The following is a 26507-nucleotide window of genomic DNA, read 5'->3' as shown; positions in this document are numbered from 1 at the left end:
AAGAGAAATAGGCCATTCAGCCCATCAGGTCTGCTCTGCTATTCAATGCGAACATGGCTGATCTGATAATCCACTTTCCCGCCTTTTCCCCATTACCTTCGATTTCCCTTCCTGATTAAAAATCTCTGTCTCAGCCTCGACCCCAGCCCTCGTGGTTAAAAAAAAATTGCACAGATTCACTTTCCACTGAGAAAGAAATTCTTCTTCATCCCTGTCTGAAATGTACAGCACCTTACTCTGGCAATGACCATCTTCAATAGCAGAGGATCTAACCATTGCCACTTGACATTCACTGATGTTACCGTTACTGAATTTCCCCATGGTCAATCCACCTAACCCGCACATCTTTGTGACTGTGGGAGGAAACCCACACAGATGCAGGGAGAATGTGCAAACTCACCCAGACCGTCACCGGGGCTGGAATCGAACCCGGGTCCCTGGTGCTGTAAGGCAGCAGTGCTAACCACTTAGCCACCGTGCTGCACCTTGGCTGAAAGGATTTTGAGAGGTTAGATGAGGCCGTGTCGATCTGTTGGTCGTATTTTTGCACTTTCCTAGGATTGCCAGAATGATGATGACCCTGGCAAAATCAGATGGAGTCTGAGCCTCCTGATTTTTTTTTAATCGAGCAGTTGTCTGTGGGTTGAGTAATTATCAAGTCGCTCCTTTTCAGGTCGGAGCAAGTCAAATTTTGGTTGGACCCCTCTCCATCTTGCCTGCTATTTTGGACACAAAGATGTTGTGGAGGAATTATTGAAGGTAAGTTGTGGTTTTTAGATGTTGCACACTGTGTGATTAATTTTAAAGTTTTGAATCCAGCAGCATCAAAGATGGTAACAAGTGTTTTATTCTGATCGATGGCTGTGTGAACTTTTACCCTTTAGTAATATGTGTGTATCTCTGCGTTTGGAAATATTATTACCTGCCACCTGACTTTGCAGGTGCTTATTCTGTGGAAAGAAGGTACCAACAGAACCATAGGAACCTAGAAAATAGGAGCAAGATTAGGCCATTCGGCCCTTTGAGCCTGCTCCGCCATTCAATATGATTCTGACTGATCATCCAACTCAGACCTGTTCCCACTTTCTCTCCTAGACCTTTTGATCCCTTTAGCCTGAAGAACTGTATCTAACTCTGTGTCCTGAAAACTTTCAATGTTTTGGCCTTAATCACTTTCTTTAACAGGGAATCCCACAGGCTCACCACTCTCCGGGTGAAGACATTTCTCCTCATCTCGGTTCGAAATGGCCCACCCCGTATCCTTGGACTGTGACCCCCTGGTTCAGGAGTCCCTGGTCGTCACCCTTCCTGTGTCAAGAATAGAGTGGTGCTGGAAAAGCACAGCAGGTCGGGCAGCATCCGACGAGCAGGAAGATTGATGTTTTGGGCAAAAGCCCTTCATCAGGAAAGGACTATTCTTGACTCTGACCTCCAGCACCTGCAGTACTCCCTTTTGCCCATCATCTATCCTGTGTTTACCCTGTCCAGTCCTGTTAGGATTTTGTAGGTGTCTCCATGGGCAGCTGGATAAATACACAAGGTGAGGAACAGATGTAGTTTGATTGGTAGGAGGTTCAATTGGGATCTAAGTAGTGATGTGGACTGTTGGTTGCTGGTTTAGATTAGAGTGGTGCTGGAAAAGCACAGCAGGTCAGGTAGCATCCTGCTCCTCGGTTACTGCCTGAACTGCTGTGCTTTTCCAGCACCACTCTAATCTAGACTCTGGTTTCCAGCATCTGCAGTCCTTGTTTTTACCTTGTTGGTTGCTAGTGTATATTCCAAGTGAGTATCAACTGGTCCTGTCAATGCAAAGAAACTTGTCCTAACAAAACAGGCTTCACTTCATTGTTTTAATGGCCATGATGTTGGAGTTAATCATTGGACTATTTATTAGTCATTTTGTTGCTGATAGGCTAATGCAGATGTGAATGTGGCCAATGATGTTGGTGACACCCCGCTCCATCGAGCAGCTTTCACAGGACGGAAGGTGAGAACATTTTCAAGGATTGCGATTGTGATCTTTTAAACTCTCTCAAAATACCTATAATTTTGTTCAATACTTGCCAGGTTCTGTAAGCCAAACTTGAATATTATTTGAGTTGAGTACAGTGAAAAGTTTATAAGTCTCCGCTTACAGCGCCATCTTCGGTACAGAGTACCTCGGTACAATCCTTAGTTACAGAATAGACAAATGAAGAAAAAAAAGTTACAACATGGCTATACACACTATAAACTATAGGTCAGAAAACACACGAGTTGAAAGGACAAACATCACAGTCTCTCTCCAAAGGCTGACCACAGCAGACCAGCACAGGGAGCCACGTGGTCTGACCCCAGCCTGCCCCCGGGCTCCCTGCTGGGTCTCTCTGGCCTCTGGTCACTAGCATCCCTGCTTCAGAGACCAGGTGTCTGAGTTAATGCGAAGGGAGGATTTATAATCCTGGATCAGTCCCTGGCCTACATTGGGACCTCTCCAGCCCAGCATTGCCTATATTTGAAGTAATCCCTCCTGATCTCTGTGAACTCCTGTAACCCTCTGAACTCTAGGTACCCCTCCAATCCTGATTTCTTGAGCAGCTCCAATTTTGAGAATGCTGGAGAAACTCAGCAGGTCTGGCAGTATCTGGGCTTTTTATGTCACCATTGTGAGAAGTGGAGTCATACCACACTTGAAACAAAGAATAGTCCAGTGCAGGAACACCCCCTTCGGCCCACCAAGCCTATACTGACATGTGAAGCCTTTCTAAACTGAAAGCCTTTTGCCTCTACACCATCCAAATAAAATAACAACAGGTTTATTTGGAAGCACTAGCCTTCGGAATGCTCCTGTTGGACTATAACCTGGTGTTGTGTGATTTTATAACTTAGAAGATGAGATGTTGTTCCTCCAATTAGCGCTGTGTAAATTTGTCCAATTTCTCCTCTTGGGTGTTCTGCAAAGTGATCACCCATTCTGTGCTTTGTTTCACCAGTGTAGAGGTCTTTCTGTCTGCCTTTGTATCTGTGTGTGCCTGTGTATCCCCCTCCCCCTCCCCCTCCCCCTCACATTTGCTATCCCTCCTTTATTTTTTTTCAATTGGTTAAAGGCATGATATATGTTGGCACGGTACAGTGGTTGGCACTGCTGCCTTACAGCGTCAGAGATCCGGGTTCGATTCCAGCCTTGGGTGACTGGGTGGAGTTTGCACATACTCTTCGTGTCTGTATGGGTTTCCTCCCACAGTCTAAAGATCTGCAGGTTAGGGTGGATTGGCCATGCTAAATTGCCCAGAGTGTGCAGGCTAGGTGGGTTAGCCATGGGAAAATGCAGGGTTACAGGCTTAGGGTAGAGGGGTGGGTCTGGTGGGATGTTCTCTGGTTGGTTGGTGTGAGGCGATGGGCTGAATGGCCTGCTTCCACGCTATGGGATTCTATGACTGCATGAATGTGAGTTGTAATTTTTGATCAATGTTCCTATGGATGAGGGTGGGATGGTCCAGAGGAGAGGAGTATGTTGCTGTCCCTGTATGTGCTGTGAGAGGGAGATGTTGTGTTTTCCAGGAGCTTGTTCTGCTGCTGCTGCAGTTTGATGCTGATGCTGCCGTCATCAACGGAGATGGACAGACCCCGAGGGCTGTCACTCAGGACCAGGAAATCCGAAGCATGCTGGAAGGTAGGAACGAGCAACACTTGCATTTATTTAGCACCTTTCAGGATGTGCTTTGCAGCAGCCAGTGAAGCGCTCTTTGAACCATTGTCACTGTTATGTTGGAGGTGCTGAAAGTGATCAGCAAGATCCCACCCAAAGCAACAAGCAGAAAACCTGTTTGGTGTTGGTGAAGGGACACCAGGAGAACTCCCTTGTTCTTTTTCAGAATAGCCTCCTGGGATTCTTTACACCCACCACGGAGGGGGTGGGGGGGGGTTCTAACGGGAACAGTCTGCTCTGTAAGATGGTACCTCTGACATCCACTCTGACACTCCCACTGCTGTGCTAAGTTCTTGATATATAGGAGCAGAATTAGGCCATTTGGCCCATCGAATCTGCTCTGCCATTCAATCATGGATGATTAGTTCCACACTGTCATTTTCCTGCCTTCTCCCCATATCCCTTCAACCCATTACCACTCAAACATCTGTCTAACAGGCTCAAGGAGTGACAGAAACCCTTCAGAGAGCCACAGAGTGACACTCTGCTAAGTTGAGGTTGGTTGTCAATAATTTTAGGAAAAAGCTTGACCTTGGAGATTGGAGAGTAAATGCAGTAAGTGAATTACAGTTTGCACATTGAAGATAAGAATGAGTTGGAGAGTTGTGCTTAAGGCTGCCTGGGCAGCTGTGCTAGTTCTAACCTTCCCCTGGATGTTTGGAGTGCTGCATTCCTCACATTGACGGTCGAAAGGAGTTTGGGAGCTTTCCCAAGAAAAGTGGCTTGGTTGTTTTTCTCCTTACATCAGTCGATGGAGTTTGACCAGAGAGAGTTTGCAACAGACTGTGTGTCTGATTGGAGATTCTGTAAATATTTGTTTGAGAGAGACACTGCCTGTCCTTCTGAGTGTCTTGGCTACTGAAGGCAGCACAATGAAGGTCCTTATCCAGATAAGCAAGGGCGAGAAGATGTAGGAACAGATGTAGACCAATCGGATCAGCCATGGTTTTATGAACTATGGTACAGACTGGAGGGGCAGAGTGGCCTAGTTCATCTCTCTCTCAACCTCATGCAAAATTTTTTAAAAATCTGCTTTGTGCTCTGGTCTCGTCATTGGCCAGGAGAGAGCAGTAGATGCATGGGAGCTATCTCTGCTGAAGTTGAACAATGCAATTCTGTCCTAAACTCGTCTTGAAAGTTTGTATCCAGGTGCAGCAGCTGATTAGAAAGGCAATTGGAATGTAGTTTATTGCAAAGGGAATGGATGTAAACGTAGGGATGTTTTAGAGTTGTACAGGTGAGACCTTGTCTGGAGCACTGTGTAAAGGTTTGGTCTCCTTACTGGAGAAATGACACAACTGTTGTTGAAGCAGGAGAAAGTGAGGTCTGCAGATGCTGGAGATCAGAGATGGAAATGTGTTGCTGGAAAAAGATTGCAGGTTAGGAAGGCGGTGCTGAATTTGATGGATTTGACTGAGACAGGCTGGGGGGAGGGGAAATGAGGAAACTGGTGAAATCCGAGTTCACCCTTGTGGTTGGAGGGTTCCTAGCCGGAAGATGAGGCGTTCTTCCTCCAACCGTCGTTTCGCTGTGGTCTGGCGGTGGAGGAGTCCAAAGACCTGCATATCCTTGGTGGAGTGGGAGGGGGAATTGAAATGTTGAGCTACAGGGTGGTTGGGTTGGTTGGTCTGTTGTTGAAGCAGCCTCAGCGAAGGTTCACTCAGCTCAGTTCTGAAATGGACAGGGTTACTGTAATGGGGAAAGGGGAATCGGGTTAGCTCAGTTGGCTGGATTGTTGATTTGCAGAGCAGTGTGATGCCAACAGCATGGACTCAATTCCCATCACCAGTTTGAGGTTACCATGAAGAACTCCCTTTCTCAATGTCTTCCCTCGCCTGAGGTCTGATGGCCCTCAGGTTAAATCCCCACCAGTCGCATCTCTCTAATGAGTGAGCAGCCCCTATGGTCCGCTAAGACTATAGCGACACCACCACAACAACAAATGGGGAAAGGTTGGTCATGTGTGACCTGGATCGATTGAGGTTCACCCACTGGTTGGGAAGGAGACTGAAACTGAGGGCATCGTTTAAGAATAAAAGGTCTCCCTGCTTAGACTGATCAGATTTTTGTTTTCTTAGAGTGTTGTCAGAGTGGATCTTTAATTTATTCAAGGTGGATAGACAAGGGGCTCAGATTATGGTGGGGTCAGACAGAAACGTGGAACAGAGACAGCAGCCTGTTCAGCCTTGGTCTTATAGAATGGCAGAATGGGCTCAAAGGGCTGAATAGCCTACACCTAGAATTGTACAGCACTGAAGAGGCCATCTAGCCCATCGAGTCTCTATGACCAAAATACACTACTATCCACTGTAGGCCTAGTTACCCAGACTGTCCATAGCCTTGAATGTTATGACACTTGAAGGGTTTGGAGGAATATGGGCCGGGTGCTGGCAGGTGGGACTATGACTCTCTGACTCTCTGCTCCTCTAAGTACTTTTTAAAGGTTGTGACGTTTCCTGCCTCACTGTCCTCCCGGCCAGCTCATTCCAGATTCCCAGCATGTTCCAGATGTAAACAATTTCCTCAAATCTCATCTAAACCTCCTGCCTTTCACTTTAAAATGATGTCCCTTGATATTGGCCCTTTGACTAAGGGGAACAGTTGATTGCTATCTACCCTGTCCTTTCCCCCTCTTAATCTTATACACTTCTGTCAAGTTGCCCCTCAATCTTCTCTGCACTAAAGAATATACCCCAAGCTTATCCAGCCTCTCTCCATTGCTGAAATGCTCCATCCCACGCACCATCCTGGGGAATCTCCTCTGTACCCCTCTCCAGTGCAATCACCTCCTTCCTATTGTGTGGGGACTACAACTGCACACCGTACTCTAGCAGTGGCCTGACCAAAATTCTATACAGCTCCAATGTAGCTCTCTACTCTGATAATCTATGCTGTGACTAATAAAGGCCAGGTATCCCATCTGCCACCTTAACTACCTTTTAATAACTACCCTCACCTGTCACCTTCAGTGATTTGTGGAGAAGCAAAATCCTTCTATTCCTCTGTGCCTTGTTTCCTACTCCTGGGTCAGAGATGTACACCATGGAAACAAACCCTTTGCTTCAACTCATCCATGTTTACCTGATATCCTAAATTAATCTAGTCCCGTTTACCAGCATTTGGCTCATATCCCTCCAAACCGTTCCTGTTCATATACCCATCCAGATGCCTTTTAAATGTTGTAATTGTACCAGCCTCCACCACTTCCTCCGGCAGCTCATTCCACACACGCACCACCCTCTGTGTTAAAAAGTTGCCCCTTAGGTCCCTTTCTACAACTTTCCCCTCTCACCCTAAACCTATGTCCCCTAGTTCTGGACTCCCCCACCCCAGGGAAAAGACCTTGTCCCTGTTGGTCTTAGAAGGATTAACTGCATACACTGTTGGGCAGAGAAGAGGGGAGGTTGGCTGTCAGGAGAAATTCAGACTCTTTGTCAGTCTGAGTCCGGTTTGGGATATTTTTTCAGTTCTTTAAACTCATTCTTCCTTTTTTTTTTAAATACAGCTGCTGAAATAACACAGCAGAGGAAATCGGAGGAGCTGCTGTTGACTGCTGCACGAGAAGGGGATGTGACAGGAATAATTGTTTTGGTGAGCTCTGTCAGACTGGTTTTACTGCAACCAACATGTGTTGTTGTTTTTTTTTATATGGATTGGTCTGTTGTGTTTTCTTTCTGTCACATTCAGAAACCTGGGAAAAGAATCTCATGGCACTGGATGAGGCCATTTGGCCCATCCAGCCTGACCACACAGAAGGGGCTGGCTTATTAATTCAATTCCCGTCTGGTCTCCCTCACCATACTCCTGCAGATTTTTAACCTTTCAGTATTTTCCCAATTTGCTTCTGCAAATTCCTATGGAGTCTGCTTCCACTGCCCGTTCAAAGCAGCATGTTTGAGGATGTAACAGTGTGCAGCATTGGTGCGGGGTGCGGGCTGTAGGAAGGTTCTCTCCTCTGGTTTCTGAATGCCTTCCTACCACTGGCACCACTTTCTGCTTAAGCTGTCCCTCACCACTAGGGGGTAGCATTTGCTGTGTACATGCTGTTCCTGTTCCAGGGTCAGACTGACGTTGTCTGGGCCGTCTGTCTGCAGCTCTGGTGTCAGACTGACGTTGTCTGGGCCGTCTGTCTGCAGCTCCGGTGTCAGACTGACGTTGTCTGGGCCGTCTGTCTGCAGCTCCGGTGTCGGACTGACTGTCGTCTGGGCCGTCTGTCGACAGCTCTGGTGTCAGACTGACCGTCGTCTGGGCCGTCTGTCGACAGCTCCGGTGTCAGACTGACCGTCGCCTGGGCCGTCTGTCGACAGCTCCGGTGTCAGACTGACCGTCGTCTGGGCCGTCTGTCTACAGCTCCGGTGTCAGACTGACTGTCGTCTGGGCCGTCTGTCTGCAACTCCAGTGTCAGACTGACCGTCGTCTGGGCCGTCTGTCGACAGCTCCGGTGTCAGGCTCACAGTCGTCTGGGCCGTCTGTCGACAGCTCCGGTGTCAGACTGACAGTTGATTGGGTCGCCTGTCTGCAGCTCTGGTGTCAGACTGACATTGTCTGAACTGCCTGTCTGCAGCTCCGGTGTCAGACTGACATTGTCTGAACTGTCTGTCTGCAGCTCCGGTGTCAGAGTAAGAATTAATTGAAATAGGAGTTGGCTGTTTAAGATGGAGATGAGGAGAAATGTCATTGAGACATGAAAACTAGCAGCAGAAGCAGGCCATTCAGCCCTTCAAGCCTGCCCCACCGTTCAGTGTGATCACAACTGATCATTCCACTCCATATACTGTTCCTGCTTTCTCCCCACACGCTTCATAGACGATGGGAAGGAAGATGCTATCATCTCTGGAATGCCCCCTGAAGGGCAAGGGGCAACTCCCGGGAGAGCACCACCCCGTTTCCTTCCTGCTGCTGAAAATTATCTCAATACGAATCTCAGTCCGAGCCACTCCAGCTGTGTTGCTGTGCGGGGCATGTATTATCAGGACATTTCAGCATGGGCCTGTATTATCAGGGACTATAGTGCTCTGAACAAGCTCCACTGACACCAGATTGTCTGATGTTCTCCTGCTGATGGGCTGCTGATATCAAGGCCATGGAGATGGGCACCCCCCCTATATTTCCCCTCATACAAAACACACCTGGAACAAGGATGTACGCTCAAACCTTGACCCCATGCCCCAGCCACACCATTTCCTCTGGGCACTACCCCATTCTCCAGACCGGCACCTTTTACCAGGTTTGTTCCCTTCCGACCTGGCCCCAGATTCTCATACCATTGGTCCTCTTGGATGCTGACCTTCCAGTGGCCAATCAGAATGTGAATAGACTCTCATCGCTCAACTAAATTAGTCATCCACTTTCTGTAGATGATTCATACCGCACTCAAAATGTTATCCCTGTTTCTCTCTTCACAAATGCTGCCCAGACTTCCTGAGTCTCTCCAGCACTCTCTATTTTTGTTTCAGATTTTCAGCTTAGAATCATAGAGATCTGCAGCACAGAAAAAGGTCCTTCAGCCCATAAAGTCTGTGCTGGTCAATAACAATCACCTATCTATTCCAATTCCATTTCCCAGCACTTGGCCCATCGTGTTGTCATTGCAAGAGCACATCTGAATATTTCTTCCATATGATGAGAGTTTCTGCCTTTCCCACCCTTACAGACAGGGAGTTCCAGATTCCCCATCACCCTCTGGGTGAAAATGTTGTTCCTTGCATCCCCTCTAGGCCCCCTGCCCATTATTTTAAATCCAAGGTCCCCTGGTCATTAATACCTCCATCAAGGGGAAATGTTCCTTCCTGTCTACCCTATCTATGCCCTTAATAATTTTATCCATCCCAATCTCCTCTGCTCCAAGGAAAACAGTCTGTCCAATCTCTCTTTATCACTGAACCTCTCCAGCCCAGGCACCATCCTGGTAAATATTCTCTTCACCCTCTCCAGTGCTATCACACTGCTATAGTGTGGATTCCAGAACTGTACACAGTACTTTACCTGTGGCCTAACCAATGTTTTATACAGTTAGAGCATCATCTCCCTGCTGTCAAACTCTCTGCCTCTGCCAATAAAGGCAATGTTCTTTACGCCTTCTTAACCACTTCATCCACTTTTTACGTGCACCCCAAGGTCCCACGAATTCTGTGCTTCCCAGGATCTTGCATTAATTGTTTAATCCACAGGATTTTGCTGTTGTGCATAATTTCTAAACAGTCCTCCATCTCCAATATATTTCTCCCACTCAAAAAAAAGTGTTAAACTGTCTATGCCTAGTCCCGGGCCAGTGCAGGACTCGCTCAGTGTTATCAGTGTCACTCCAAGTCTTGGATGGGGGTTGAACTGTCAACCTTGTGATTTAGAGGCGAGAGAGCCATCCACTGAGACGGGGGCCGACGATGTTTACTGTACCTTGGGTGAGCCGTAGTCCTGTAAAACCTTGGGTAGTCCTGTAAAACCAGTGTTCAGCTTGCTGCTATAGAAATCTAACTGGAGTTTCATTGTTTTCAGCTTAACAAGTCGAATCCACCCAACATCAACTGCGTTGACAAGCTGGGGAATACTCCGTTACACTGCGCGGCTTATCGAGGGCAGAAACCGGCTGCCATTAAACTTCTCAAATGTGGCGCTGATCCCAGTATCAGGAATAACAACGGTAGGTCGCAGTTAAAAACGATGAGCGCAAGAAATGGGAGTATACCGTTCAACCCCATGAACCTGCTCCACCCTTCATGCAGATCATGGCTGATCTCCTACCTCAGCCCTACATTCGTGCACTAACTCTACCATCCCTTCATTCTCTTTGGCCCTAACATTGAGTATATTGAATGAAGGTTAATAAAGGGGGAGACCTAGTTGAAAAATACTGGAATGAAGAGCAACATAGAGAGAGTGGTGAACCCTTTCCTTTTAGGAGAGGGATCACTAATTGTGAAGTAGAGGGGATTGGAGGAAAATGTTTGTCACCCAGAAGGTGCCAAATACCTGGAACTCACTGCTTCAACTGATGGGAGAGGTGGGAACACTCCTGTATTTGGATGAGCGCTTGAAATGCCTTAGATTATAAAGTTACAATTCAAGTGCTGGCAAATGGAATTAGAATGGATGGATGCTTGAACGCCAGCATGGCAATGATGGGCTGAAGGGTCTTTATCCATGCTATAAAGACCCTGACTTGCAAATGACTGATTATCCATCTTAGAGGGTGAAAATTGCAAAGATTCACAATCCTCTGAATGAAGAAATCTCTCCTCATCTCAGTTCAGATTGGCTTGAAAACTTAGCCTGAGACTCCATCTCCGTGTTCCAGACTAAAACAAGATCTCAGTACTGACCCTGTTGAGCCCAAGAATTTTAAGTTTTGGTGAGTTTATGTCTACTTCTTAGAGGGAAAGTAGGCCCAGTCTGTTTGAGCTCTCATGCAGCACAATCCTCCAAAGCCAGGCACCAGTTCAGTGAACCCTCAATGCTCTCTTTCTGTCTTTTATATTAACTTCAGACTAACAACTCCTCTGGGTATTAGTGACTAGAATGCACTTTAAAAATTAATTAATAATATTAATTCTAATTGTGAAGGATGCCCAGTGAATTAGAATGAGGAGTTTTCTTTTCAGCTCAATTTGAGGTTTTGTTTATGACCTGGACTAAGTCTTAATGCTGGGCCTGCATCTATAACCCGTCCCTAGTGAAGGTGGGGGTGAGCTGCCTTCTTGAACCACTGCAGTCCATGTGCTATGGGTTGACCCACAATGGGGAGGGAATTCCAGGATTTTGACCCAGCGACACTGAAGGAACAGCGATATATTTCCAAGTCAGGATGGTGATTGGCTTGGAGGGGAACCTGAAGGTGGTGATGTTCCCATGTATCTGCCCTTCTCCTTCTAGATAGAAGTGATCACGGATTTAGAAAGTTCTGTCTAAGGATCTTTGGTGAATTTCTGCATCTTGCAGATAGTACCCACTGCTGCTACTGAGTGTCAGTGATGGAGGGAGGTGATGTTTATGAATGTGGTGCTGATCAAACGGGCTGCTTTGTCCTGGATGGTGTCAAGCTTCTTGAGTGTTATTGGAGTTGCCCTCATTCAGGCAAGTGGGGAATATTCCATCACACTCACGACTTGTACCTTGTAGATAGTGGACAGGCTTTGGGGAGTCAGGTCACTCGCTGCAGTATTCCTAGCATCTGACCTGCTCTTGGAGACACTGTGTTTATGTGGTGAGTCTAATTCAGTTTCGGATCAATAGCAACCCCCAGCATGTTGATAGAGGGAGGATTCAGTGATGGAAACACCTTTTGAATGTCAAGGGGCGGTGGTTAGATTGTCTCTTGTTGGAGAAGGTCATAGCCTGGCATTTTTGTGATGTAATTGTCACTTGCCACTTGTCAGCTGAGGTCTGGATATTGTCCATATCTTGTTGCATATGGCCATGGACTGCCTCAGTCTCTGAGGAGATACAAATTGTGCTGAACATTGTGTAATTATCAGCAAGCCAATCATCTTCTGACCTTAGGATGGAGGGAAGGTCATCGATGAAGCAGCTGAAGATGGTTGGGCCCTGGACATTACCCTGAGGAGCTCCTGCTGAGGTGACTGACCTCGCAACAACCACCACCATCTTCCTCTGTGCCAGGTATGACTCCAACCTGCAGAGTGTTTGTCCCTTACTCCCTTTGAGTCCAGTTTTACCAGGGCTCCTTGATGCCACACTCTGTCGAATGCAGCCTTGACGTCAAGGGCTGTCCCTCTCCCCTCCCCTCTGGAATTCAGCTCTTCTGTCCATGTTTGAACCAAGGCTGTGATGAGGTCAGGAGCTGAGTGGCCCTGGCGGAACCCACACTGAGCATCACTGAGCAGGTTATTGCTGAGCAGCTGCTGCTTGATAGCCCTGTTGGTGACACCTTCCATCACTTCATTGATGATCAAGAGTAGACCGATGGGGCAGTTACTGGATGGGTTGGATTTTTTCTGCTTTTGGTGTACAAGACATACCCAGGCAATTTTCCAGACTGTCAGGTAAGATGTCAGTGTTGTTATTGTACTGCAAGAGCTTGGTTGATAGAGTGGCAAGTTCTGGAGCACAAGTCTTTAGTACTAGTGCCAGAATATTGTCAAGGCCTATGACCTGTCCAGTATTCAGTGTCTCCAACTGTTTCTTGATACCAAGACATTGGTGACACCACGCTTAGAATATTGCGTTCAGTTCTGGTTGCCCTTCTACAGGAGGGCTGTGGTTAAACTGGAAAGGGTACTGAAAAAATTTACAAGGATGTTGCTAGGACTGGAGGGTTTGAGTTATAAGGAGAAGCTAGATAGGCTGGGGCTGTTTTCCCTGGAGTGTCGGCAGCTGAGGGGCGACCTTACAGAAGTTTATAAAAATCATCGGGGGAACAGAGTAAGCCAAGGTCTTTTCCCCAGGGTAAGGGAGTCCAGAACTGGAAGGCGTAGGTTCAAGGTGAGAGGGGAAAGATTTAAAAGTGACCGGAGGGACACGTTTTTCACACACGGTAGTGTGTGTATGGAATGAGCTGTCAGAGGAAATGTAGAGGCGAATACAATTACAGCATTCAAAAGAAATTTGGACAGGTATGTGGATAGAAAAGGTTTAGAGGGATATGGACCAAATGCAGGCAAATGGGACGAGAGTTCAGTTTAGGATACCTGGTTGGCAAGGACGAATTATGCTCTATAACTATGTCACATGGAGTGAATTGGATCGGCTGAAGACTGGTACCTGAGATGCTGGGGAGCACTGGAGAAGGCCGAGATGAATCGTCCACCCAGCATTTCTGGCTGAAACTTGTTGCGAATGCTTATCTTTTTGCAATGTGCTGGGCTGTTCCATCATTGAGGATGGGAATATTTGTGGAGCTGTTTGGTTGTCCACCACTGTTTGTGACTGGATGTGGCAGTTCTGCTGCAGAGCTTAGATCTGATCTGTTGGTTGTGGGATTGCTTAGCTCTGTCTTTCACTCGCTGCTTATGCTATTTGGCATGCAAGTACTCCTGTTTAGTAGTTTCACGAGTTAGGCGCCTAATTTTTAAGTATGCCTGGTGCTGCTCCTGGCATGCCCTCCTGCACTCTCCACTGAACCAGCAACAGTGTTGGAGGTTGAGGGTAACCGTATAAAATCATGAAGGACATGGATAGGGGGAATAGCCAAAGTCTTTGTTTTCTAGGGTATCGGAGTTCAAAACTAGAGGGCACAGGCTGAAAGTGAGAGGGGAAAGATTTAAAAAGGACCTGACGGGTAAATTTTTTTCTTGCAGAGGGTGGTGAGTATTGAATGAGCTGCCAGAGAAAGTACTCTAGGACACCTGCCCCCGATGGGTACTCACTGCTGCATGCGTTAATCTAAAGTGACAGAATCTTCTAATCACTTCTTTATTTTCTTTGATAGACCAAGTACCATTGGATCTGGCTCGAGGGACAGAAATCAGACAAATCCTCAGTGGAAAATCAAGCAAGGTGTGTCCATCCATCCTGAAAATCTGTTAGTAGAACCTGTTTTAGTCTGTATAACGCAAGAAACTCTCCTGAGGTCGGCAGTGTGAAGATAGTAGGCTGTGTTATCATCCCAGAATGACGGGGGGAGAGGGGTTTGGGGGTCAACCCTGATTCTGTGGTGAATATTGTCCCTTGGTTGACAGAGCTAAAACAGATGATCTGGCATCACATCGTTAGGACAATAAGGCGTAATAGCAAAAGGAGACCATTCGGCCCATTGAGTGTGAATCAATGAGATTGTGGCTGAACTGAAAATGCTTGACTCCACTTTCCTGCCTTTCTCCCTGTAACCCTTGATTCCATTTCTGATTAAAAATCCGTGTCTCTCAACCTGGAATATACACAATGATCCAGCCTCTGCAGTTAAAAAAAAAAGTTCCACAGAATCTCTGCCCTCGAGAGAAGAAATGCCTCCTTGTCTCTGTCTTAAATGGGCAGCCCCTTATTCTGAGATTATTCCTTCTGGCCCTAGACAAGGGGAAACACTTTTGTTTTGTGAGCCTATTTTGTTTGCTGTGTTCACTACTGTATTACAGTGAGTATTCTTCAAAAGTATTTCTTGGCTGAAAACTGCACTGGGGTGTCATATGGATGTGGAAGGAGCTATGTAAATGCAAAACTTTTTCCCCCCCCTCATTTTTTCTTCCTCTTTTGTGCTTTGTCACTCTCTCACTTCATGAATATTCTCGCCAGGATTGTTCACATCTCTGCTGCTCTTCCAGTGAGAGCTTTGACATCTACCTGAGAGTTCCAAAGGGACCTGAGTTTAACATGTCTTTGGAAAAACACAGTATTGAACACACACAAGACACAGCCATAATTAACAATTTTTATTACATAACGTGATGATCTGCTTAAAAAATGTGGTTGAGACATGGTCAACCAGAGACCATTATTTATCTGCCATCCCTATTTGCCCTTGAGAAGGTGGTGGTGAGACACTTTCTTGAGTGTAATTGCCAGCCATTTCAGAGGGCAGTTAAGAGCCAAACTGATGTGTCTGGAGTCCCATGAAGGCCAGACCAGGTAAGGACGACAGCAGTCCCTCCCTAAGGGACATTCATGAACCAGATGGGTTTTTCCAAGGAGATTCCTAGTAATAATATTCTTTTGATGGGTCAAATGGTCTCCTCACATTCTGTGATAATTGAACGATTCTGCTTTGATACCTTTAACAATAACTTTGAGCTGTTAAAACAATGAATTACCAGAACTTTCCAAAGTGCATAGTCATAGAGATGCATAGCACGGAAACAGACCCGTCAGTCCAACTTGTCCATGCCGACCAGATATCCTACATTAATCTAGTCCCATTTGCCCATATCCTTCTAAACCCTTCCTATTCATATACCCATCATATACCCATCATATACCCATCATATACCCATCATATACCCATCCAGATCCTTTTTAAATGAAGCCTCCACCACTTCCTCTGGCAGCTCATTCCATATATGCACCACCCTCTGCATGAAAAAGTTGCCTCTCGGGTCCCTTTTAAATCTTTTCCCTTTCACCTTAAACCTGTGCCCTCTAGTTTTGTTCTCCTTACTCCTGGGAAAAGACGTTGTCAATTTACCCGATCCATGCCCATTATGGTTTTATAAACCTCTCTAAGGTCACCCCTCAGCCTCCGACGCTCCGAAAACAGCCCCAGCCTGTTCAACCTCTTCCTGTAGCTCAAACCCTCCAACAGTGGAAGCATCCTCATAAATCTTTTCTGAACCCTTTCAAGTTTCCCAACATCCTTCCTACAACAGGGACACTAGAATTGTGCACAATATTCAAAAAATGGCCTAACCAATGTCCTGCAACATGACCTCCCTACTCCTATACTCAATGCTCTGTCCAATAAAGGAAAGCAGACCAAACACTTTCTCCACTACCCTATCTACTTGTGACTCCACCTGCAAGGAACTATGAATCTGCTCTCCAAGGTCTCTTTGTTCAGCAACACTCCCCAGGATCTTACCATTAAGTGTATTAATGTGAGACAAAACCAGAAATTGCCAGCCAAACTCAGCAGGTCTGGCAGCATCTGTGGAACGAAAGCAGAGTTAACATTTCGAGTCCAATGACTCGCCCTTAGAAATATCTGTTTTAAGAGGTATTTTCTGAAATATTGCAAGGGCAAATAACACAACTAATGGCAAATTCATTGTTCTTTGTAGGGTATGTACAAAAAGGTGCACAGATTTGAAGGACCGCTTCTTAAGGTAACAGCTTTTCCTGTGTGTGAGAGACAATTTGTACGTTTTGATAGAGCCACAGTAGTTCAATTGAAAGAAGCAATCTTCCCCTGGATTAAAATTCAGGCAGGGTTTTGTGGGGATAGGTGTGGGTGCAGGGCTGTGGAGTAAGGAGGATAATTTCTGGACATGGCCCATGTCTCAGTGAGATTTTGTAATGAATTTCCATTTTCTCATTTGTGTGCAAGAGTTAAAAATATAAATCAAAAGGCTGATGTGCTTAAATTTTAAAGTGTTGAGGCTGTTTTATTCCCCTCGACTCAAAACTTTGTGTCAAATTATTAAAGAGCTGAACATCATTCAGGTTGATCTGCGGTTCAGCTGGAATGGGAGAGGACTGTTTGGGGATGGTCCTGATTTGTTTGTTGTGATCTGGGCACCACTGGCCAGGCAGCATTTATTGCCCATCCCTAATTGCCCAGAGGGCAGTTAAGAGTCAACCACATTGCAGTGAGTCTGGAGTCACATGTAGATCAGACAAGGTAAGGACAGCAGTTTCCTTCCACGTTAGTGAACCAGATGGGTTTTCATGATAATCAACAGTAGTTGTTGATTAGACTCTTAATTTAGCTTTTTATTGAATTCAAATCCAGGTTGCTCGAGCATTATCTTGTCTTTTGGATTAATAGTCTAGCCATAATACCACTGGGCCATCAATTCCTCCTGAAATATCAAATGTAAATTTCAGTGGGCTGAGAGGTGGTGATTAGCATTCACATCACACAAATGCTAGACAATGATAATCTGCAAGAAGAGACAGGCTAACCACCCCCCCCCCTTTGACGTTCACTGGTGTGACCATCATTTAATGCCCCTAGGGTTTACCAATGATGGGAAGTTGACTGGACTCCCCACAGAAACACTTTGGCTACAAGAGCAGGTCAGAGGCGAGGAATCCTGCAGCGAGTAACTCACTTCCTGACTCCCCAAAACCTGTCCACTATCTACAAGGCACGAGTCAGGAGTGTGATGGAATACTCCCCACTTGCCTGGATGGTGGGGGGGGGCATCTCCAACAACACTCAAGAAGCTCGACATCATCCAGGACAAAGCAGCCTGCTTGATTGGCACCGCATCCACGCCCTCCACCATCAACGCTCAGTGGCAACAGTGTGTACCATCTACAAGATGCGCTGCAGAAAATCACCGAGGCTCCTCAACCCACGACTACTTCCATTTAGAATGATGAGCATAGCAGGTACAGGAGAACACCACCCCCTGCAGGTGCCCCTCCAAGACACTCACCATCCTGACTTGGAAATATGTCACCATTACTTCAGTGTCACTGGATCAAAATTGGATTAGGTGAATTGGCCATGCTAAATTGCCCATAGTGTTAGGTGAAGGGGTAAATGTAGGAGAATGGGTCTGGGTGGGTTGCGCTTCGGCGGGTCGGTGTGGACTTGTTGGGCCGAAGGGGCTGTTTCCACACTGTAACTAATCTAAAAAAGAAAATCCTGGAATTCCCTCCCTCGGGGACACTGTGGGTCTACCTACAGCACATGGACTGCAGCAATTCAAGAAGGGAGCCCCCTGTCTCCTAAGTTAAAAGGACAATAAATTCTGGTTTGGATAGTGGTGTTTACAGCCTGTGATGGAAAGAAAAATGTGTTGTGTTCCCTATGCGACAGCAGTGACTACGTGACAAAAAGGTACATGATTGGCTGTAAAGCAGTTAGAGACATCAAGTAGTCCAGGAGGTTGCAATCTAACAGGTTTTTGTGGTGTAAACATGTAGGGGACAAGAGGAAAGGCCTGGGTTGCGACAAAAAGTAGCCATTTGAGTCGACAGTGTGGAGTACAGCTATAGTTTGGAGGCAGTGGCAGCCCTGACCTTTTTTTAAAGAAACCCTGCACATCCTTTCTGTAATGAAGTGACCAAGACTGCTCACAGTGCTCAGGTTGTGGTCTAGCTAATGATTTATACAGTTCAAGGGTAACACACAAAGCTACCTTAAGGAATCTGCTGACATTTACTCCAAAGTCCCTCATCTTCTCTGCACCTCTCAGTATTCACCCCCTTGTTGGGTATTCCTTTGCCTTAGTGGACCTCCCCAAATTCATTGCCCCCAGAGTGAATTATATGCATCATTTTTTGCCCATCTGACCCATCCATTGATATGAACAGGATAAAGTGGTAACACAGGCATGTGGAATTCCTTCCTTTATTAGTTGAGGTATGATGCGTCATGAATGGTGGAGCGTGTTTGAAAGGCCTACTGCTGCACCCATCTTTTACTTGGATCAGAGTGGTGCTGGAAAAGCACAGCAGGCCAGGCAGCATCAGAGGAGCAGGAAAATCAACGTTTCGGGCAAAGGCCCTTCATCGGGAATAGAGGCAGGAAGCCTCCAGGGTGGAGAGGTAAAGGGGGGGGTTAGGGCTGGGGAGAAGGTAGCAAAGGGTACAATAAGTGAATGGGGGTGGGGATGGAGGCGATAGGTCAGAGAGGAGGGTGGGGTGGAAGATAGGCAGATAGGACAGGTCCTGAGGACAGTGCTGAGCTGGAAGGTTGGAACTGGGGTAAGGTGAGGGGAGGGGAAATGAGGAAACTGGTGAAGTCCACATTGATGCCCTGGGGTTGAAGTGTTCCGAGGCGGAACACTTTTGCTTGTTATCCTTAAACTGTCTAAATCGTTAGCTAGACCATAGCCTGAGCACTGAGAGCGGTCCTGGTCACTTCATTACAGAAAGGATGTGCAGGGTTTATTTAACAAAAAAGATAAAGTTGCCATTATGCCATAGCACGACAGGGCTGTACTGGGGAAAGGGGGACGGAGAAGAGAAAGAGAGACACCGAGTGACTGAGACTAAGACCCATGGGGAACAACAGAGGCCTTTAAACTTCTCTGGTTTATTTTCATGTCCACCAAGATCATGCCTGATTCTCTACTTCAGAATCCCTACAGTTTGGAAGCAGGCCATTCAGCCCATTGGGTCTAGACCCAACCTCCAAAAAGCATCCCACCCAGATCTACCCCCACCTTATCCCTAAAACCCTGCCTTTTCCATGGCTAACCCACCTAGCCTTTATATTCCTGGACATTATGGGCAACTTAGCATGGCCAATCCACCTAACCTGGACTGTGGGAGGAAACCGGAGCACCCGGAAGAAACCCACACAGACACTGGGAGAATGTGCAGACTCCACCCCAGGCTGGAATCATCCGGAGGGGCAGCAGTGCTAACCACTGAGCTGTCACGCCGCTACCTGAACTGTCTCTATCGCTCAGATCCTTAGCTAAGGTCAAGTTGACTCCTGGCTTCAGAGCAGAGAGCTGCAGGCCTTCACTTTGCCTTTGTGTGAGAACAGACTTGTCGCTGCCACCCACAACAGCCTGGCTGAGATTTGAAGGTCCTGGACTCCTTTCCCAGCTCCCCCCCTCCCCCAACCCCACTTTCCCATCACCAGAGCAAATAATTTCTTTCAATTGACCCCAGAAACTCCTTTAAATCACCTTAAATCCTTTTGTTAGGTTGTTAATTAATTTTGGTGCTAGAAACGCACAGCAAATCAGGCAGCATCCGAGGAGCAGGAAAATCGATGTTTCGGGCAATAGCCCTTCTTCATTCCTGATGAAGTACTTTTGCCCGAAATGTCGATTTTCCTGCTCCTTGGATACTGCCTGACCTGCTGTGCTTTTCCAGCACCACTCGAATCTGGGCTCTGATTTCCAGCATCTGCAGTCCTCACTTTTGCCTTGTTAATTAACTTTCTTTACTCAAGAGCTAAGTTAGGGCTGTTGTGGTGGAATGGTAGTTCCCCTCCCTCTGAGCTAGGAGGCTGGGGTTCAAATCCCAAGTGCTCCACAGGTGTGTAGTAACATTTCTGTACAGCTTAGGTGGGAAATACCTACAAACGGAGGCTGTGTTGCCTATCCTCATGAATAAACTGTTTCCGCCCTCTGCTGGAACTCTGCGGTATTGTTGCCAAATCGAGCAGGTCAGGTTGTGTTTGTGAAGACAATCAGTTAACATTTTAGGTCAATGATCCTTCATAAGCACGGGTCATTTTGCAGTCCTGAAAAATCATTAAGTTACAATGTTAACCTTGGTGTTTTTCTCCAAAGCTGCTGCCTGAGTTTTCCCAATATAGTATATTTTTATTTCTGTATTTTTGTTTCCGCATTCTAGTCTTCGCAGCTTTTGGTTTTGTATTCGTGCACCTCAGCTAAAATGATTAGAAAACCCTGATCTTCTTTTACAATAATTCCCATCTATTTTGTTTTTCTAGCGTACCCGGTTTTTTGGCTGGAATATGGTTTGGGTGGTTTTGGAACACGGAGTATTGTCATGGTTTCACAATCAGTAAGTGTGAACTGATTACATTTATGTGATGTGGAGTGAGAAAGCTACACCTCTGTGCCAGTAGGACGAAGATTCCGATTCCTCCCACATCCCCCTCACACTCACTCTCCCTCTCTTTCTCCTTTTGAAGGTCAGATGCGAAAGCTGATGTTTTCCGACAAGGTTGCAAGAATCTAACACAAGCTGTTTGTACAGTAAGATCTGTTTAATTGTTGCCTTTCAATGTTAGAATGGTCACAGCATGGAACAGTAGGAGGCTGTTCAATCATTTTTGCCCTCGCTGGCTCTCTAGCAAGTCACACTCCCCTGCCTTTCCAAGTAGCCCTGTTGCCAAACCTACTGAATGTTTTCAGATTCTGAATTCACATGACACCAGGTTATAGTCCAGCAGGTTTATTTGTAATCACAAACTTTCAGAGTGCTGCTCCTTCAGGTGAAGTTTTTTACAGCAGTTTGTCTATTTACCCTATCCATGCCCCTCATAATTTTGTAAATCTCTATAAGGTCACCCCTCGGCCTCTGCTGCAGGGAAAACAGCCCCAGCCTGTTCAGCCTCTCCCTATAGCTCAAATCCTCCCACCCTGGCAACATCCTTGTAAATCTTTTCTGAACCCTTTCAAGTTTCACAACATCTTTCTGATAGGAAGGAGACCAGAATTGTAAAGCATTTTCCCTGACCAGGAATCGAACCCAGGCCGTGGCAGTGAAAGCACCAAATCCTAACCACTAGCCCACCAGGTGTTTTTGTTCCTGATTTCCAGTGTCTGTGGGTCTTTTGTTTTCCCCTTCTGGTGTCTATCAAATTCCCTCTTGAAAGCCTCAACTGAACCTGCCTCCATCACACTCTGTATAAGGGTGTGTATTCCAGACCCTGACCATTCACTGCGTGGAAATGTTTTTTTCATTCACAGCAGGTTCAATGGGCCAAAGGCCTTTTGCCGCTGCTTTGGGAGCACGGTCAGGGAAGGAAGGGAAAATCATTTAGGAATGAGTCGAAAAATAATTTCTTCACATGTTTGGGAATTCCATAACCATGAGGACTATGGATGCTCCATGGTTGGATATAACAAATACTGAAACGCCCAGATCTTTGATCTCTTGGTGGTGTGAGGGATAGGGGAGTGTTTGAGAGAGTTGATGCCCAGGATCAACCAGGATTGTATTGATTTCTGGAACAGCCTCGATGGGCCAAGAGGTCTATTCCTCCTCTCGTGCCGATTTTACATTTGGAAATTTCAGACCGAGATAATATGTTGAATTTTAGTTGTCTTCTACAGATTTCTCATCTTTGAAATGTTTTATCACCAAGGTTAAAGGTGCCGAGGCGAGAGTCCTTTCAATCAAGTGCTTTGATGACAGTATCCACATCTTTAAAGTGCACCCGAAAGGTGTTCCTGCTCAAACAAGTAAAGTGAGTATTCCGATATGGAATAAAAATCTATTGGTTACTGCTTCCTCAGTCCATAAGAGGTTAGTGAGATGTAGCATTGTGTGGACGTCTGGTTTGTAAGGCCTTCGGTCATTTCCATTCCCTCTCTGAATTTCTGCCCTTTGCCTTCCAGAAACGGTAATGTTTCCCACGTCTTCACCTTCCACCTCCCGATTCAACAAATCACCTACCATTTCCGCCATCGCCAACGCGATCCTGTTAGCAAACACATCACCCACCCCCCCCTATTAGCAAACACATCGTCCCCCTGATCTAATCCTGTATTGTGTGATGCCTATCCCCGCGACACCTCCCAGTTAGCAATTACATGGGGGAAATGTCACCTGTCCTTTCACCTCCTTCCTACGGCCAAACACGCTCCCTCCACATAAACCCATGGTTAACTTGTTAGAATTTCTCACTTAGCCATCCGTATGTGCTGCTCATGTAATATTTTCCTCCTAAACTCTGTTTCACTGTCTACATTTGCTGCCTGACCTGTTAGCTATTTCCAGCATTTTGTTTTTAATCAGCAATAGCAGGTTACCTGGTCAGTATAACGTTCCTGTTGTAGGGTCTTGCTGTGTGCACATTGGTTGCACCATTTCCTGTGGTACAATAATGATTGCACTTTAGGAAAGCCTCACTGGATTGTGAAAGGCGCCAAATAAATGCAAGCTGCCACTTTAATATTTTAGCTGTGAAGGTGGTTCTAGTTATAAAAATGTTTCAAAATTCATTTGGATTCATTGCAATGCAATCAAAACAGAAGTACACAGCATAGAAGGAGGCCATTTAACCCATCATATCGGCACTGGTCAACGAAGATCTGACTTCACAAAGCCCACTTCCCAGCCCTTGGTCCCAAGCCTTGGAAGTTATGACAATGTGAGTGAGCATCTAGGTGGTGGTTCATGGAATGGTTACAGTGCATGAAACGGTCATTTGGCCCATCAAGCCTGTGCCAGCACTCTGCAAGCTAGCTTGTCCCCCTCACCTGCTCTTTCCCTGCAGCTCAATCAGATGTTTTCCCTTCTGCTGCTTTGCCAATTCCAGTTTGTAAGCCACAGTGTAACCTACCTCCGCCATAGACTCAGGCATTGCATTCCAGACTCTAACCACTCGCTGTGCAAAAGGCAAAACTTTTTGCAAAATAGGTTCTTTTGCTAATTATTTTTAAATCGGTGTCCTGTTTCTCAACCCTTCAATTGGTGGGAACAGTTTCGTCCTCTCTGCTGTGTCCAGACTCCTCATGATTTTGGATTTCGGACTGCTCCCATCCAGGAAGACAGCTCCAGCCAGTCTAATCTATCTAGGTCTCTGGATTGCTTATCGATTAATATAACTAGACCACATGCAGTTAGACTAGAATGGTGCTGGAATAGCACAGCAGGTCAGGCAGCATCCGAGGAGCAGGAAAATCGATTCCTGATGAAGGGCTTTTGCCCGAAACATCGATTTTCCAGCTCCTCGGATGCTGCCTGACCTGCTGTGCTTTTCCAGCACCACTCTAATCTAGACTCTGGTTTCCACCATCTGCAGTCCTCCCTTTTGCCCACGTGCAGTTAGATGTCTCTTTAAAAAATATGCAGGGTAAATTTGCATAATTATAATGAAGCTGTGACCATTTTAATGAAACACCTATTTTGTAAATTTAATAGTCTTGTATTGTATGATTGATTTTCTGTGTTTGGTAATTTTTGTATCCTTCCAGCGACTGACATTTCACCGTCTTTTTAATTTGACCAGCTGATTCTGGAATTTCTTTTCTGTTTTGCTTCTAGAAATGGCTTCAGTCAGTAGAAGAACATTCTGCCTACAGCACTCACTACTGCTCCCCCGATCAGTTCAGTGATGACAATGAAGATTTAGCATCTGTTGAGTCTCTTCAGGAGTCATTTCAGGTGCTTTTTGAATCACTAAACTGCGCATCTTGTAGGTGGTACACGCTGCTGCTACTGAGTGTCGGCGGTGGAGGGAGGGAGGGAGGGAGTGGGTGGTTGTGGTTGTGGTGCCAATTAAGAGAGCTGCTTTGTCCTGGATGGTGACAAGCTTCTTGCATGCTGTTGGAGCTGTACTCAGTTAGGAGTTTGACCCAAGAACACTGAAAGACTGGCAATATATTTCCAAGTTTGTGAGCATGAGGAATGGCAAAACAGGCCCGAGGGGCCAAATGCCCAACTTTAATTCCAATCCTTAATTTTGTATGAATCGATGTTTGTTTGTAAACAGTATGGCAGCTACACCCCTGATACTCACAACAATTACATTAATAAAGACGTGGGCAACAGATACATGGGAATAGCACTTCTGCAAGTTCCCTTGTAAGCCACTCATCATCCTTCACTGTCATAGAGTCAAGCAGCATGAAACAGACGCTTTGGTCCAACTCATTCGCATCGCCTAGACATCCAAATCTGACCCAGTCCTGTTTGCAAGCATTTGGCCTGTATCCCTCTAAATCCTTCCTGTTCATATACCCACCTTTTAAATGTTGTAATTGTACCAGCCTCCACCACTTCCTCTGGCAGCTCATTCCATACACGTACCACCCTCTGTGTGAAAAAGCTACCCCTCAGGCCCCTTTTAAATCTTTCCCCTCTCACCTTACACTTTGGACTCCCCCACTCCAGGAAAAAGTCTTTGGTTATTCACCCCATCCTTGCCCCGCATGATTTTATAAACCTCAATAAGATCACCCCTCGGTCTTCGACACTGTTGCTGAGTCAAAAACCTGGAATTCACTCTCTAATGGTATTGAGAGTTTTCTGACATTCCAAGGACTGCAGCAGTTCGAGAAGGCAGCAACCATCTGGGGTGGCACGGTGGCTCAGTGGTTAGCACTGTTGCCTCACAGCGGCAGGGACCTGGGTTCGATTCCTGCCTCGGGTGACTGTCTGTGTGGAGTTTGCACGTTCTCCCCATGTCTGCGTGGGTGCTCCACAGTTTCCTTCCACAATCCAAAGATGTGCAGGTTAGGTGAATTGGTCATGCTAAATTGCCCATATTGTTCAGGGTGTGTGGGTTAGGTGCATTAGTCAAGGGTAAATGCAGGGGAATGGGTCTGGGTAGGTTACTCTTCGGAGGGTTGGTGTGGACTTATTGGGCCGAAGGGTCTGTTTCCATACTATAGGGATTCTATATCTATATCATATCTTTGCCAGGGCAACTAGGGATGGGCAAGAACATCCTCACTTTTGACCTTCTGACAAAGGGTAGGTCATTGATGAAGCAGCTGAAGATGGTTGGGCCTAGAACACTATCGTGAGGAGCTCCTGGAGTTAGGATGACTGACCTCGAACAACCACAACCATTGTCCTCTGTGCCAGATATGCAATTGCAACATTTAAAAGGCGTCTGGATGGGTATATGAATAGGAAGGGTTTGGAGGGATATGGGCCGGGTGCTGGCAGGTGGGACTAGATTGGATTGGGATATCTGGTTGGCATGGACGGGTTGGACCGAAGGGTCTGTTTCTGTGCTGTACATCTCTGACTCCATATTCCAACTAGCGGAGAGTTTGCTCCTATTAATTCCAGTGTTGCTAGGATTCCTTGATGCCACACCCAGTCAAATGTAGCCTTGATATCAAGGGCTGTCACTCTCACCTCACCTTCGGAGTCACAATTTTTTCATATGTTTGGACTAATGCTGTTATCCCAGTCAGGAGCTGAGTGGTTCTGGAAGAACATAAACATTGGTTATTAATTCAGTTAATAAAATCTTGAATTAAAAGCTGATTTTTGTATTGATGGCCACAAAACTATTACCAGTTGTTGTGAAAATGCCATCTGGTTCACTTCATTTTAGGGAAGGAAATCTGGCCATCCTTACCCAATCTGGCCAACATGTGACTCCAGACCCACAGCAATGTGGTTGACATTTAACAATCTTTTTTATCACTCGTGGGACATTGGTATCACTGGCTGGCCACATTTATTGCCCATCCCTCGTTGTCTCTGAACTGACTGGCTTGCTCGGCCATTTCAGAGGGCAGTTGAGAGTCAAATCACTTTGCTTTGGGTCTGGAGTCACATGTAGGCCAGACCTGGTTATGGACGGCAGATTTCCTTTCCTTAAGGACATGTGTGAACCAGATGCGTTTTTTCGACAATTGACAATGGATTTGTGGTCTACATTGGGGAGACTGGGCGCCTCCTCGCAGAACGCTTTAGGGAACATCTCTGGGACAACCGCACCAATCAACCACACCGCCCCATGGCCGAACATTTCAACTCCCCCTCCCACTTTGCCAAGGACATGCAGGGCCTGGGCCTCCTTCACCGCCGCTCCCTCACCACCAGACGCCTGGAGGAAGAACGCCTCATCTTCTGCCTCGGAACA

The 26507-nt window shown here is 46.4% G+C and overlaps 1 protein-coding gene across 4 annotated transcripts in view; it reads left to right on the top strand.

Moving 5' to 3' along the window:
* The window catches only part of osbpl1a (oxysterol binding protein-like 1A), a 205354-nt gene that overhangs the window by 24877 nt on the left and 153970 nt on the right, over nucleotides 1-26507 (top strand). For all 4 annotated transcript variants that reach the window (XM_043687612.1, XM_043687608.1, XM_043687611.1 and 1 more), the window contains exons 3-13: nucleotides 674-759; nucleotides 1913-1987; nucleotides 3541-3652; nucleotides 7194-7279; nucleotides 10184-10328; nucleotides 14073-14140; nucleotides 16351-16395; nucleotides 20661-20734; nucleotides 20865-20928; nucleotides 22044-22145; nucleotides 23948-24067. In XM_043687612.1, coding sequence (XP_043543547.1) covers nucleotides 674-759; nucleotides 1913-1987; nucleotides 3541-3652; nucleotides 7194-7279; nucleotides 10184-10328; nucleotides 14073-14140; nucleotides 16351-16395; nucleotides 20661-20734; nucleotides 20865-20928; nucleotides 22044-22145; nucleotides 23948-24067 — 977 coding nt within the window. The remainder of the gene's footprint in view (nucleotides 1-673; nucleotides 760-1912; nucleotides 1988-3540; nucleotides 3653-7193; nucleotides 7280-10183; nucleotides 10329-14072; nucleotides 14141-16350; nucleotides 16396-20660; nucleotides 20735-20864; nucleotides 20929-22043; nucleotides 22146-23947; nucleotides 24068-26507) is intronic.

This window comes from Chiloscyllium plagiosum, chromosome 4, assembly GCF_004010195.1.
Source record: "Chiloscyllium plagiosum isolate BGI_BamShark_2017 chromosome 4, ASM401019v2, whole genome shotgun sequence".
Classification (NCBI taxonomy): domain Eukaryota; kingdom Metazoa; phylum Chordata; class Chondrichthyes; order Orectolobiformes; family Hemiscylliidae; genus Chiloscyllium; species Chiloscyllium plagiosum.
Note: the sequence above shows the minus strand (reverse complement) of the source record. Positions and strands in the feature narration are given on the sequence as shown.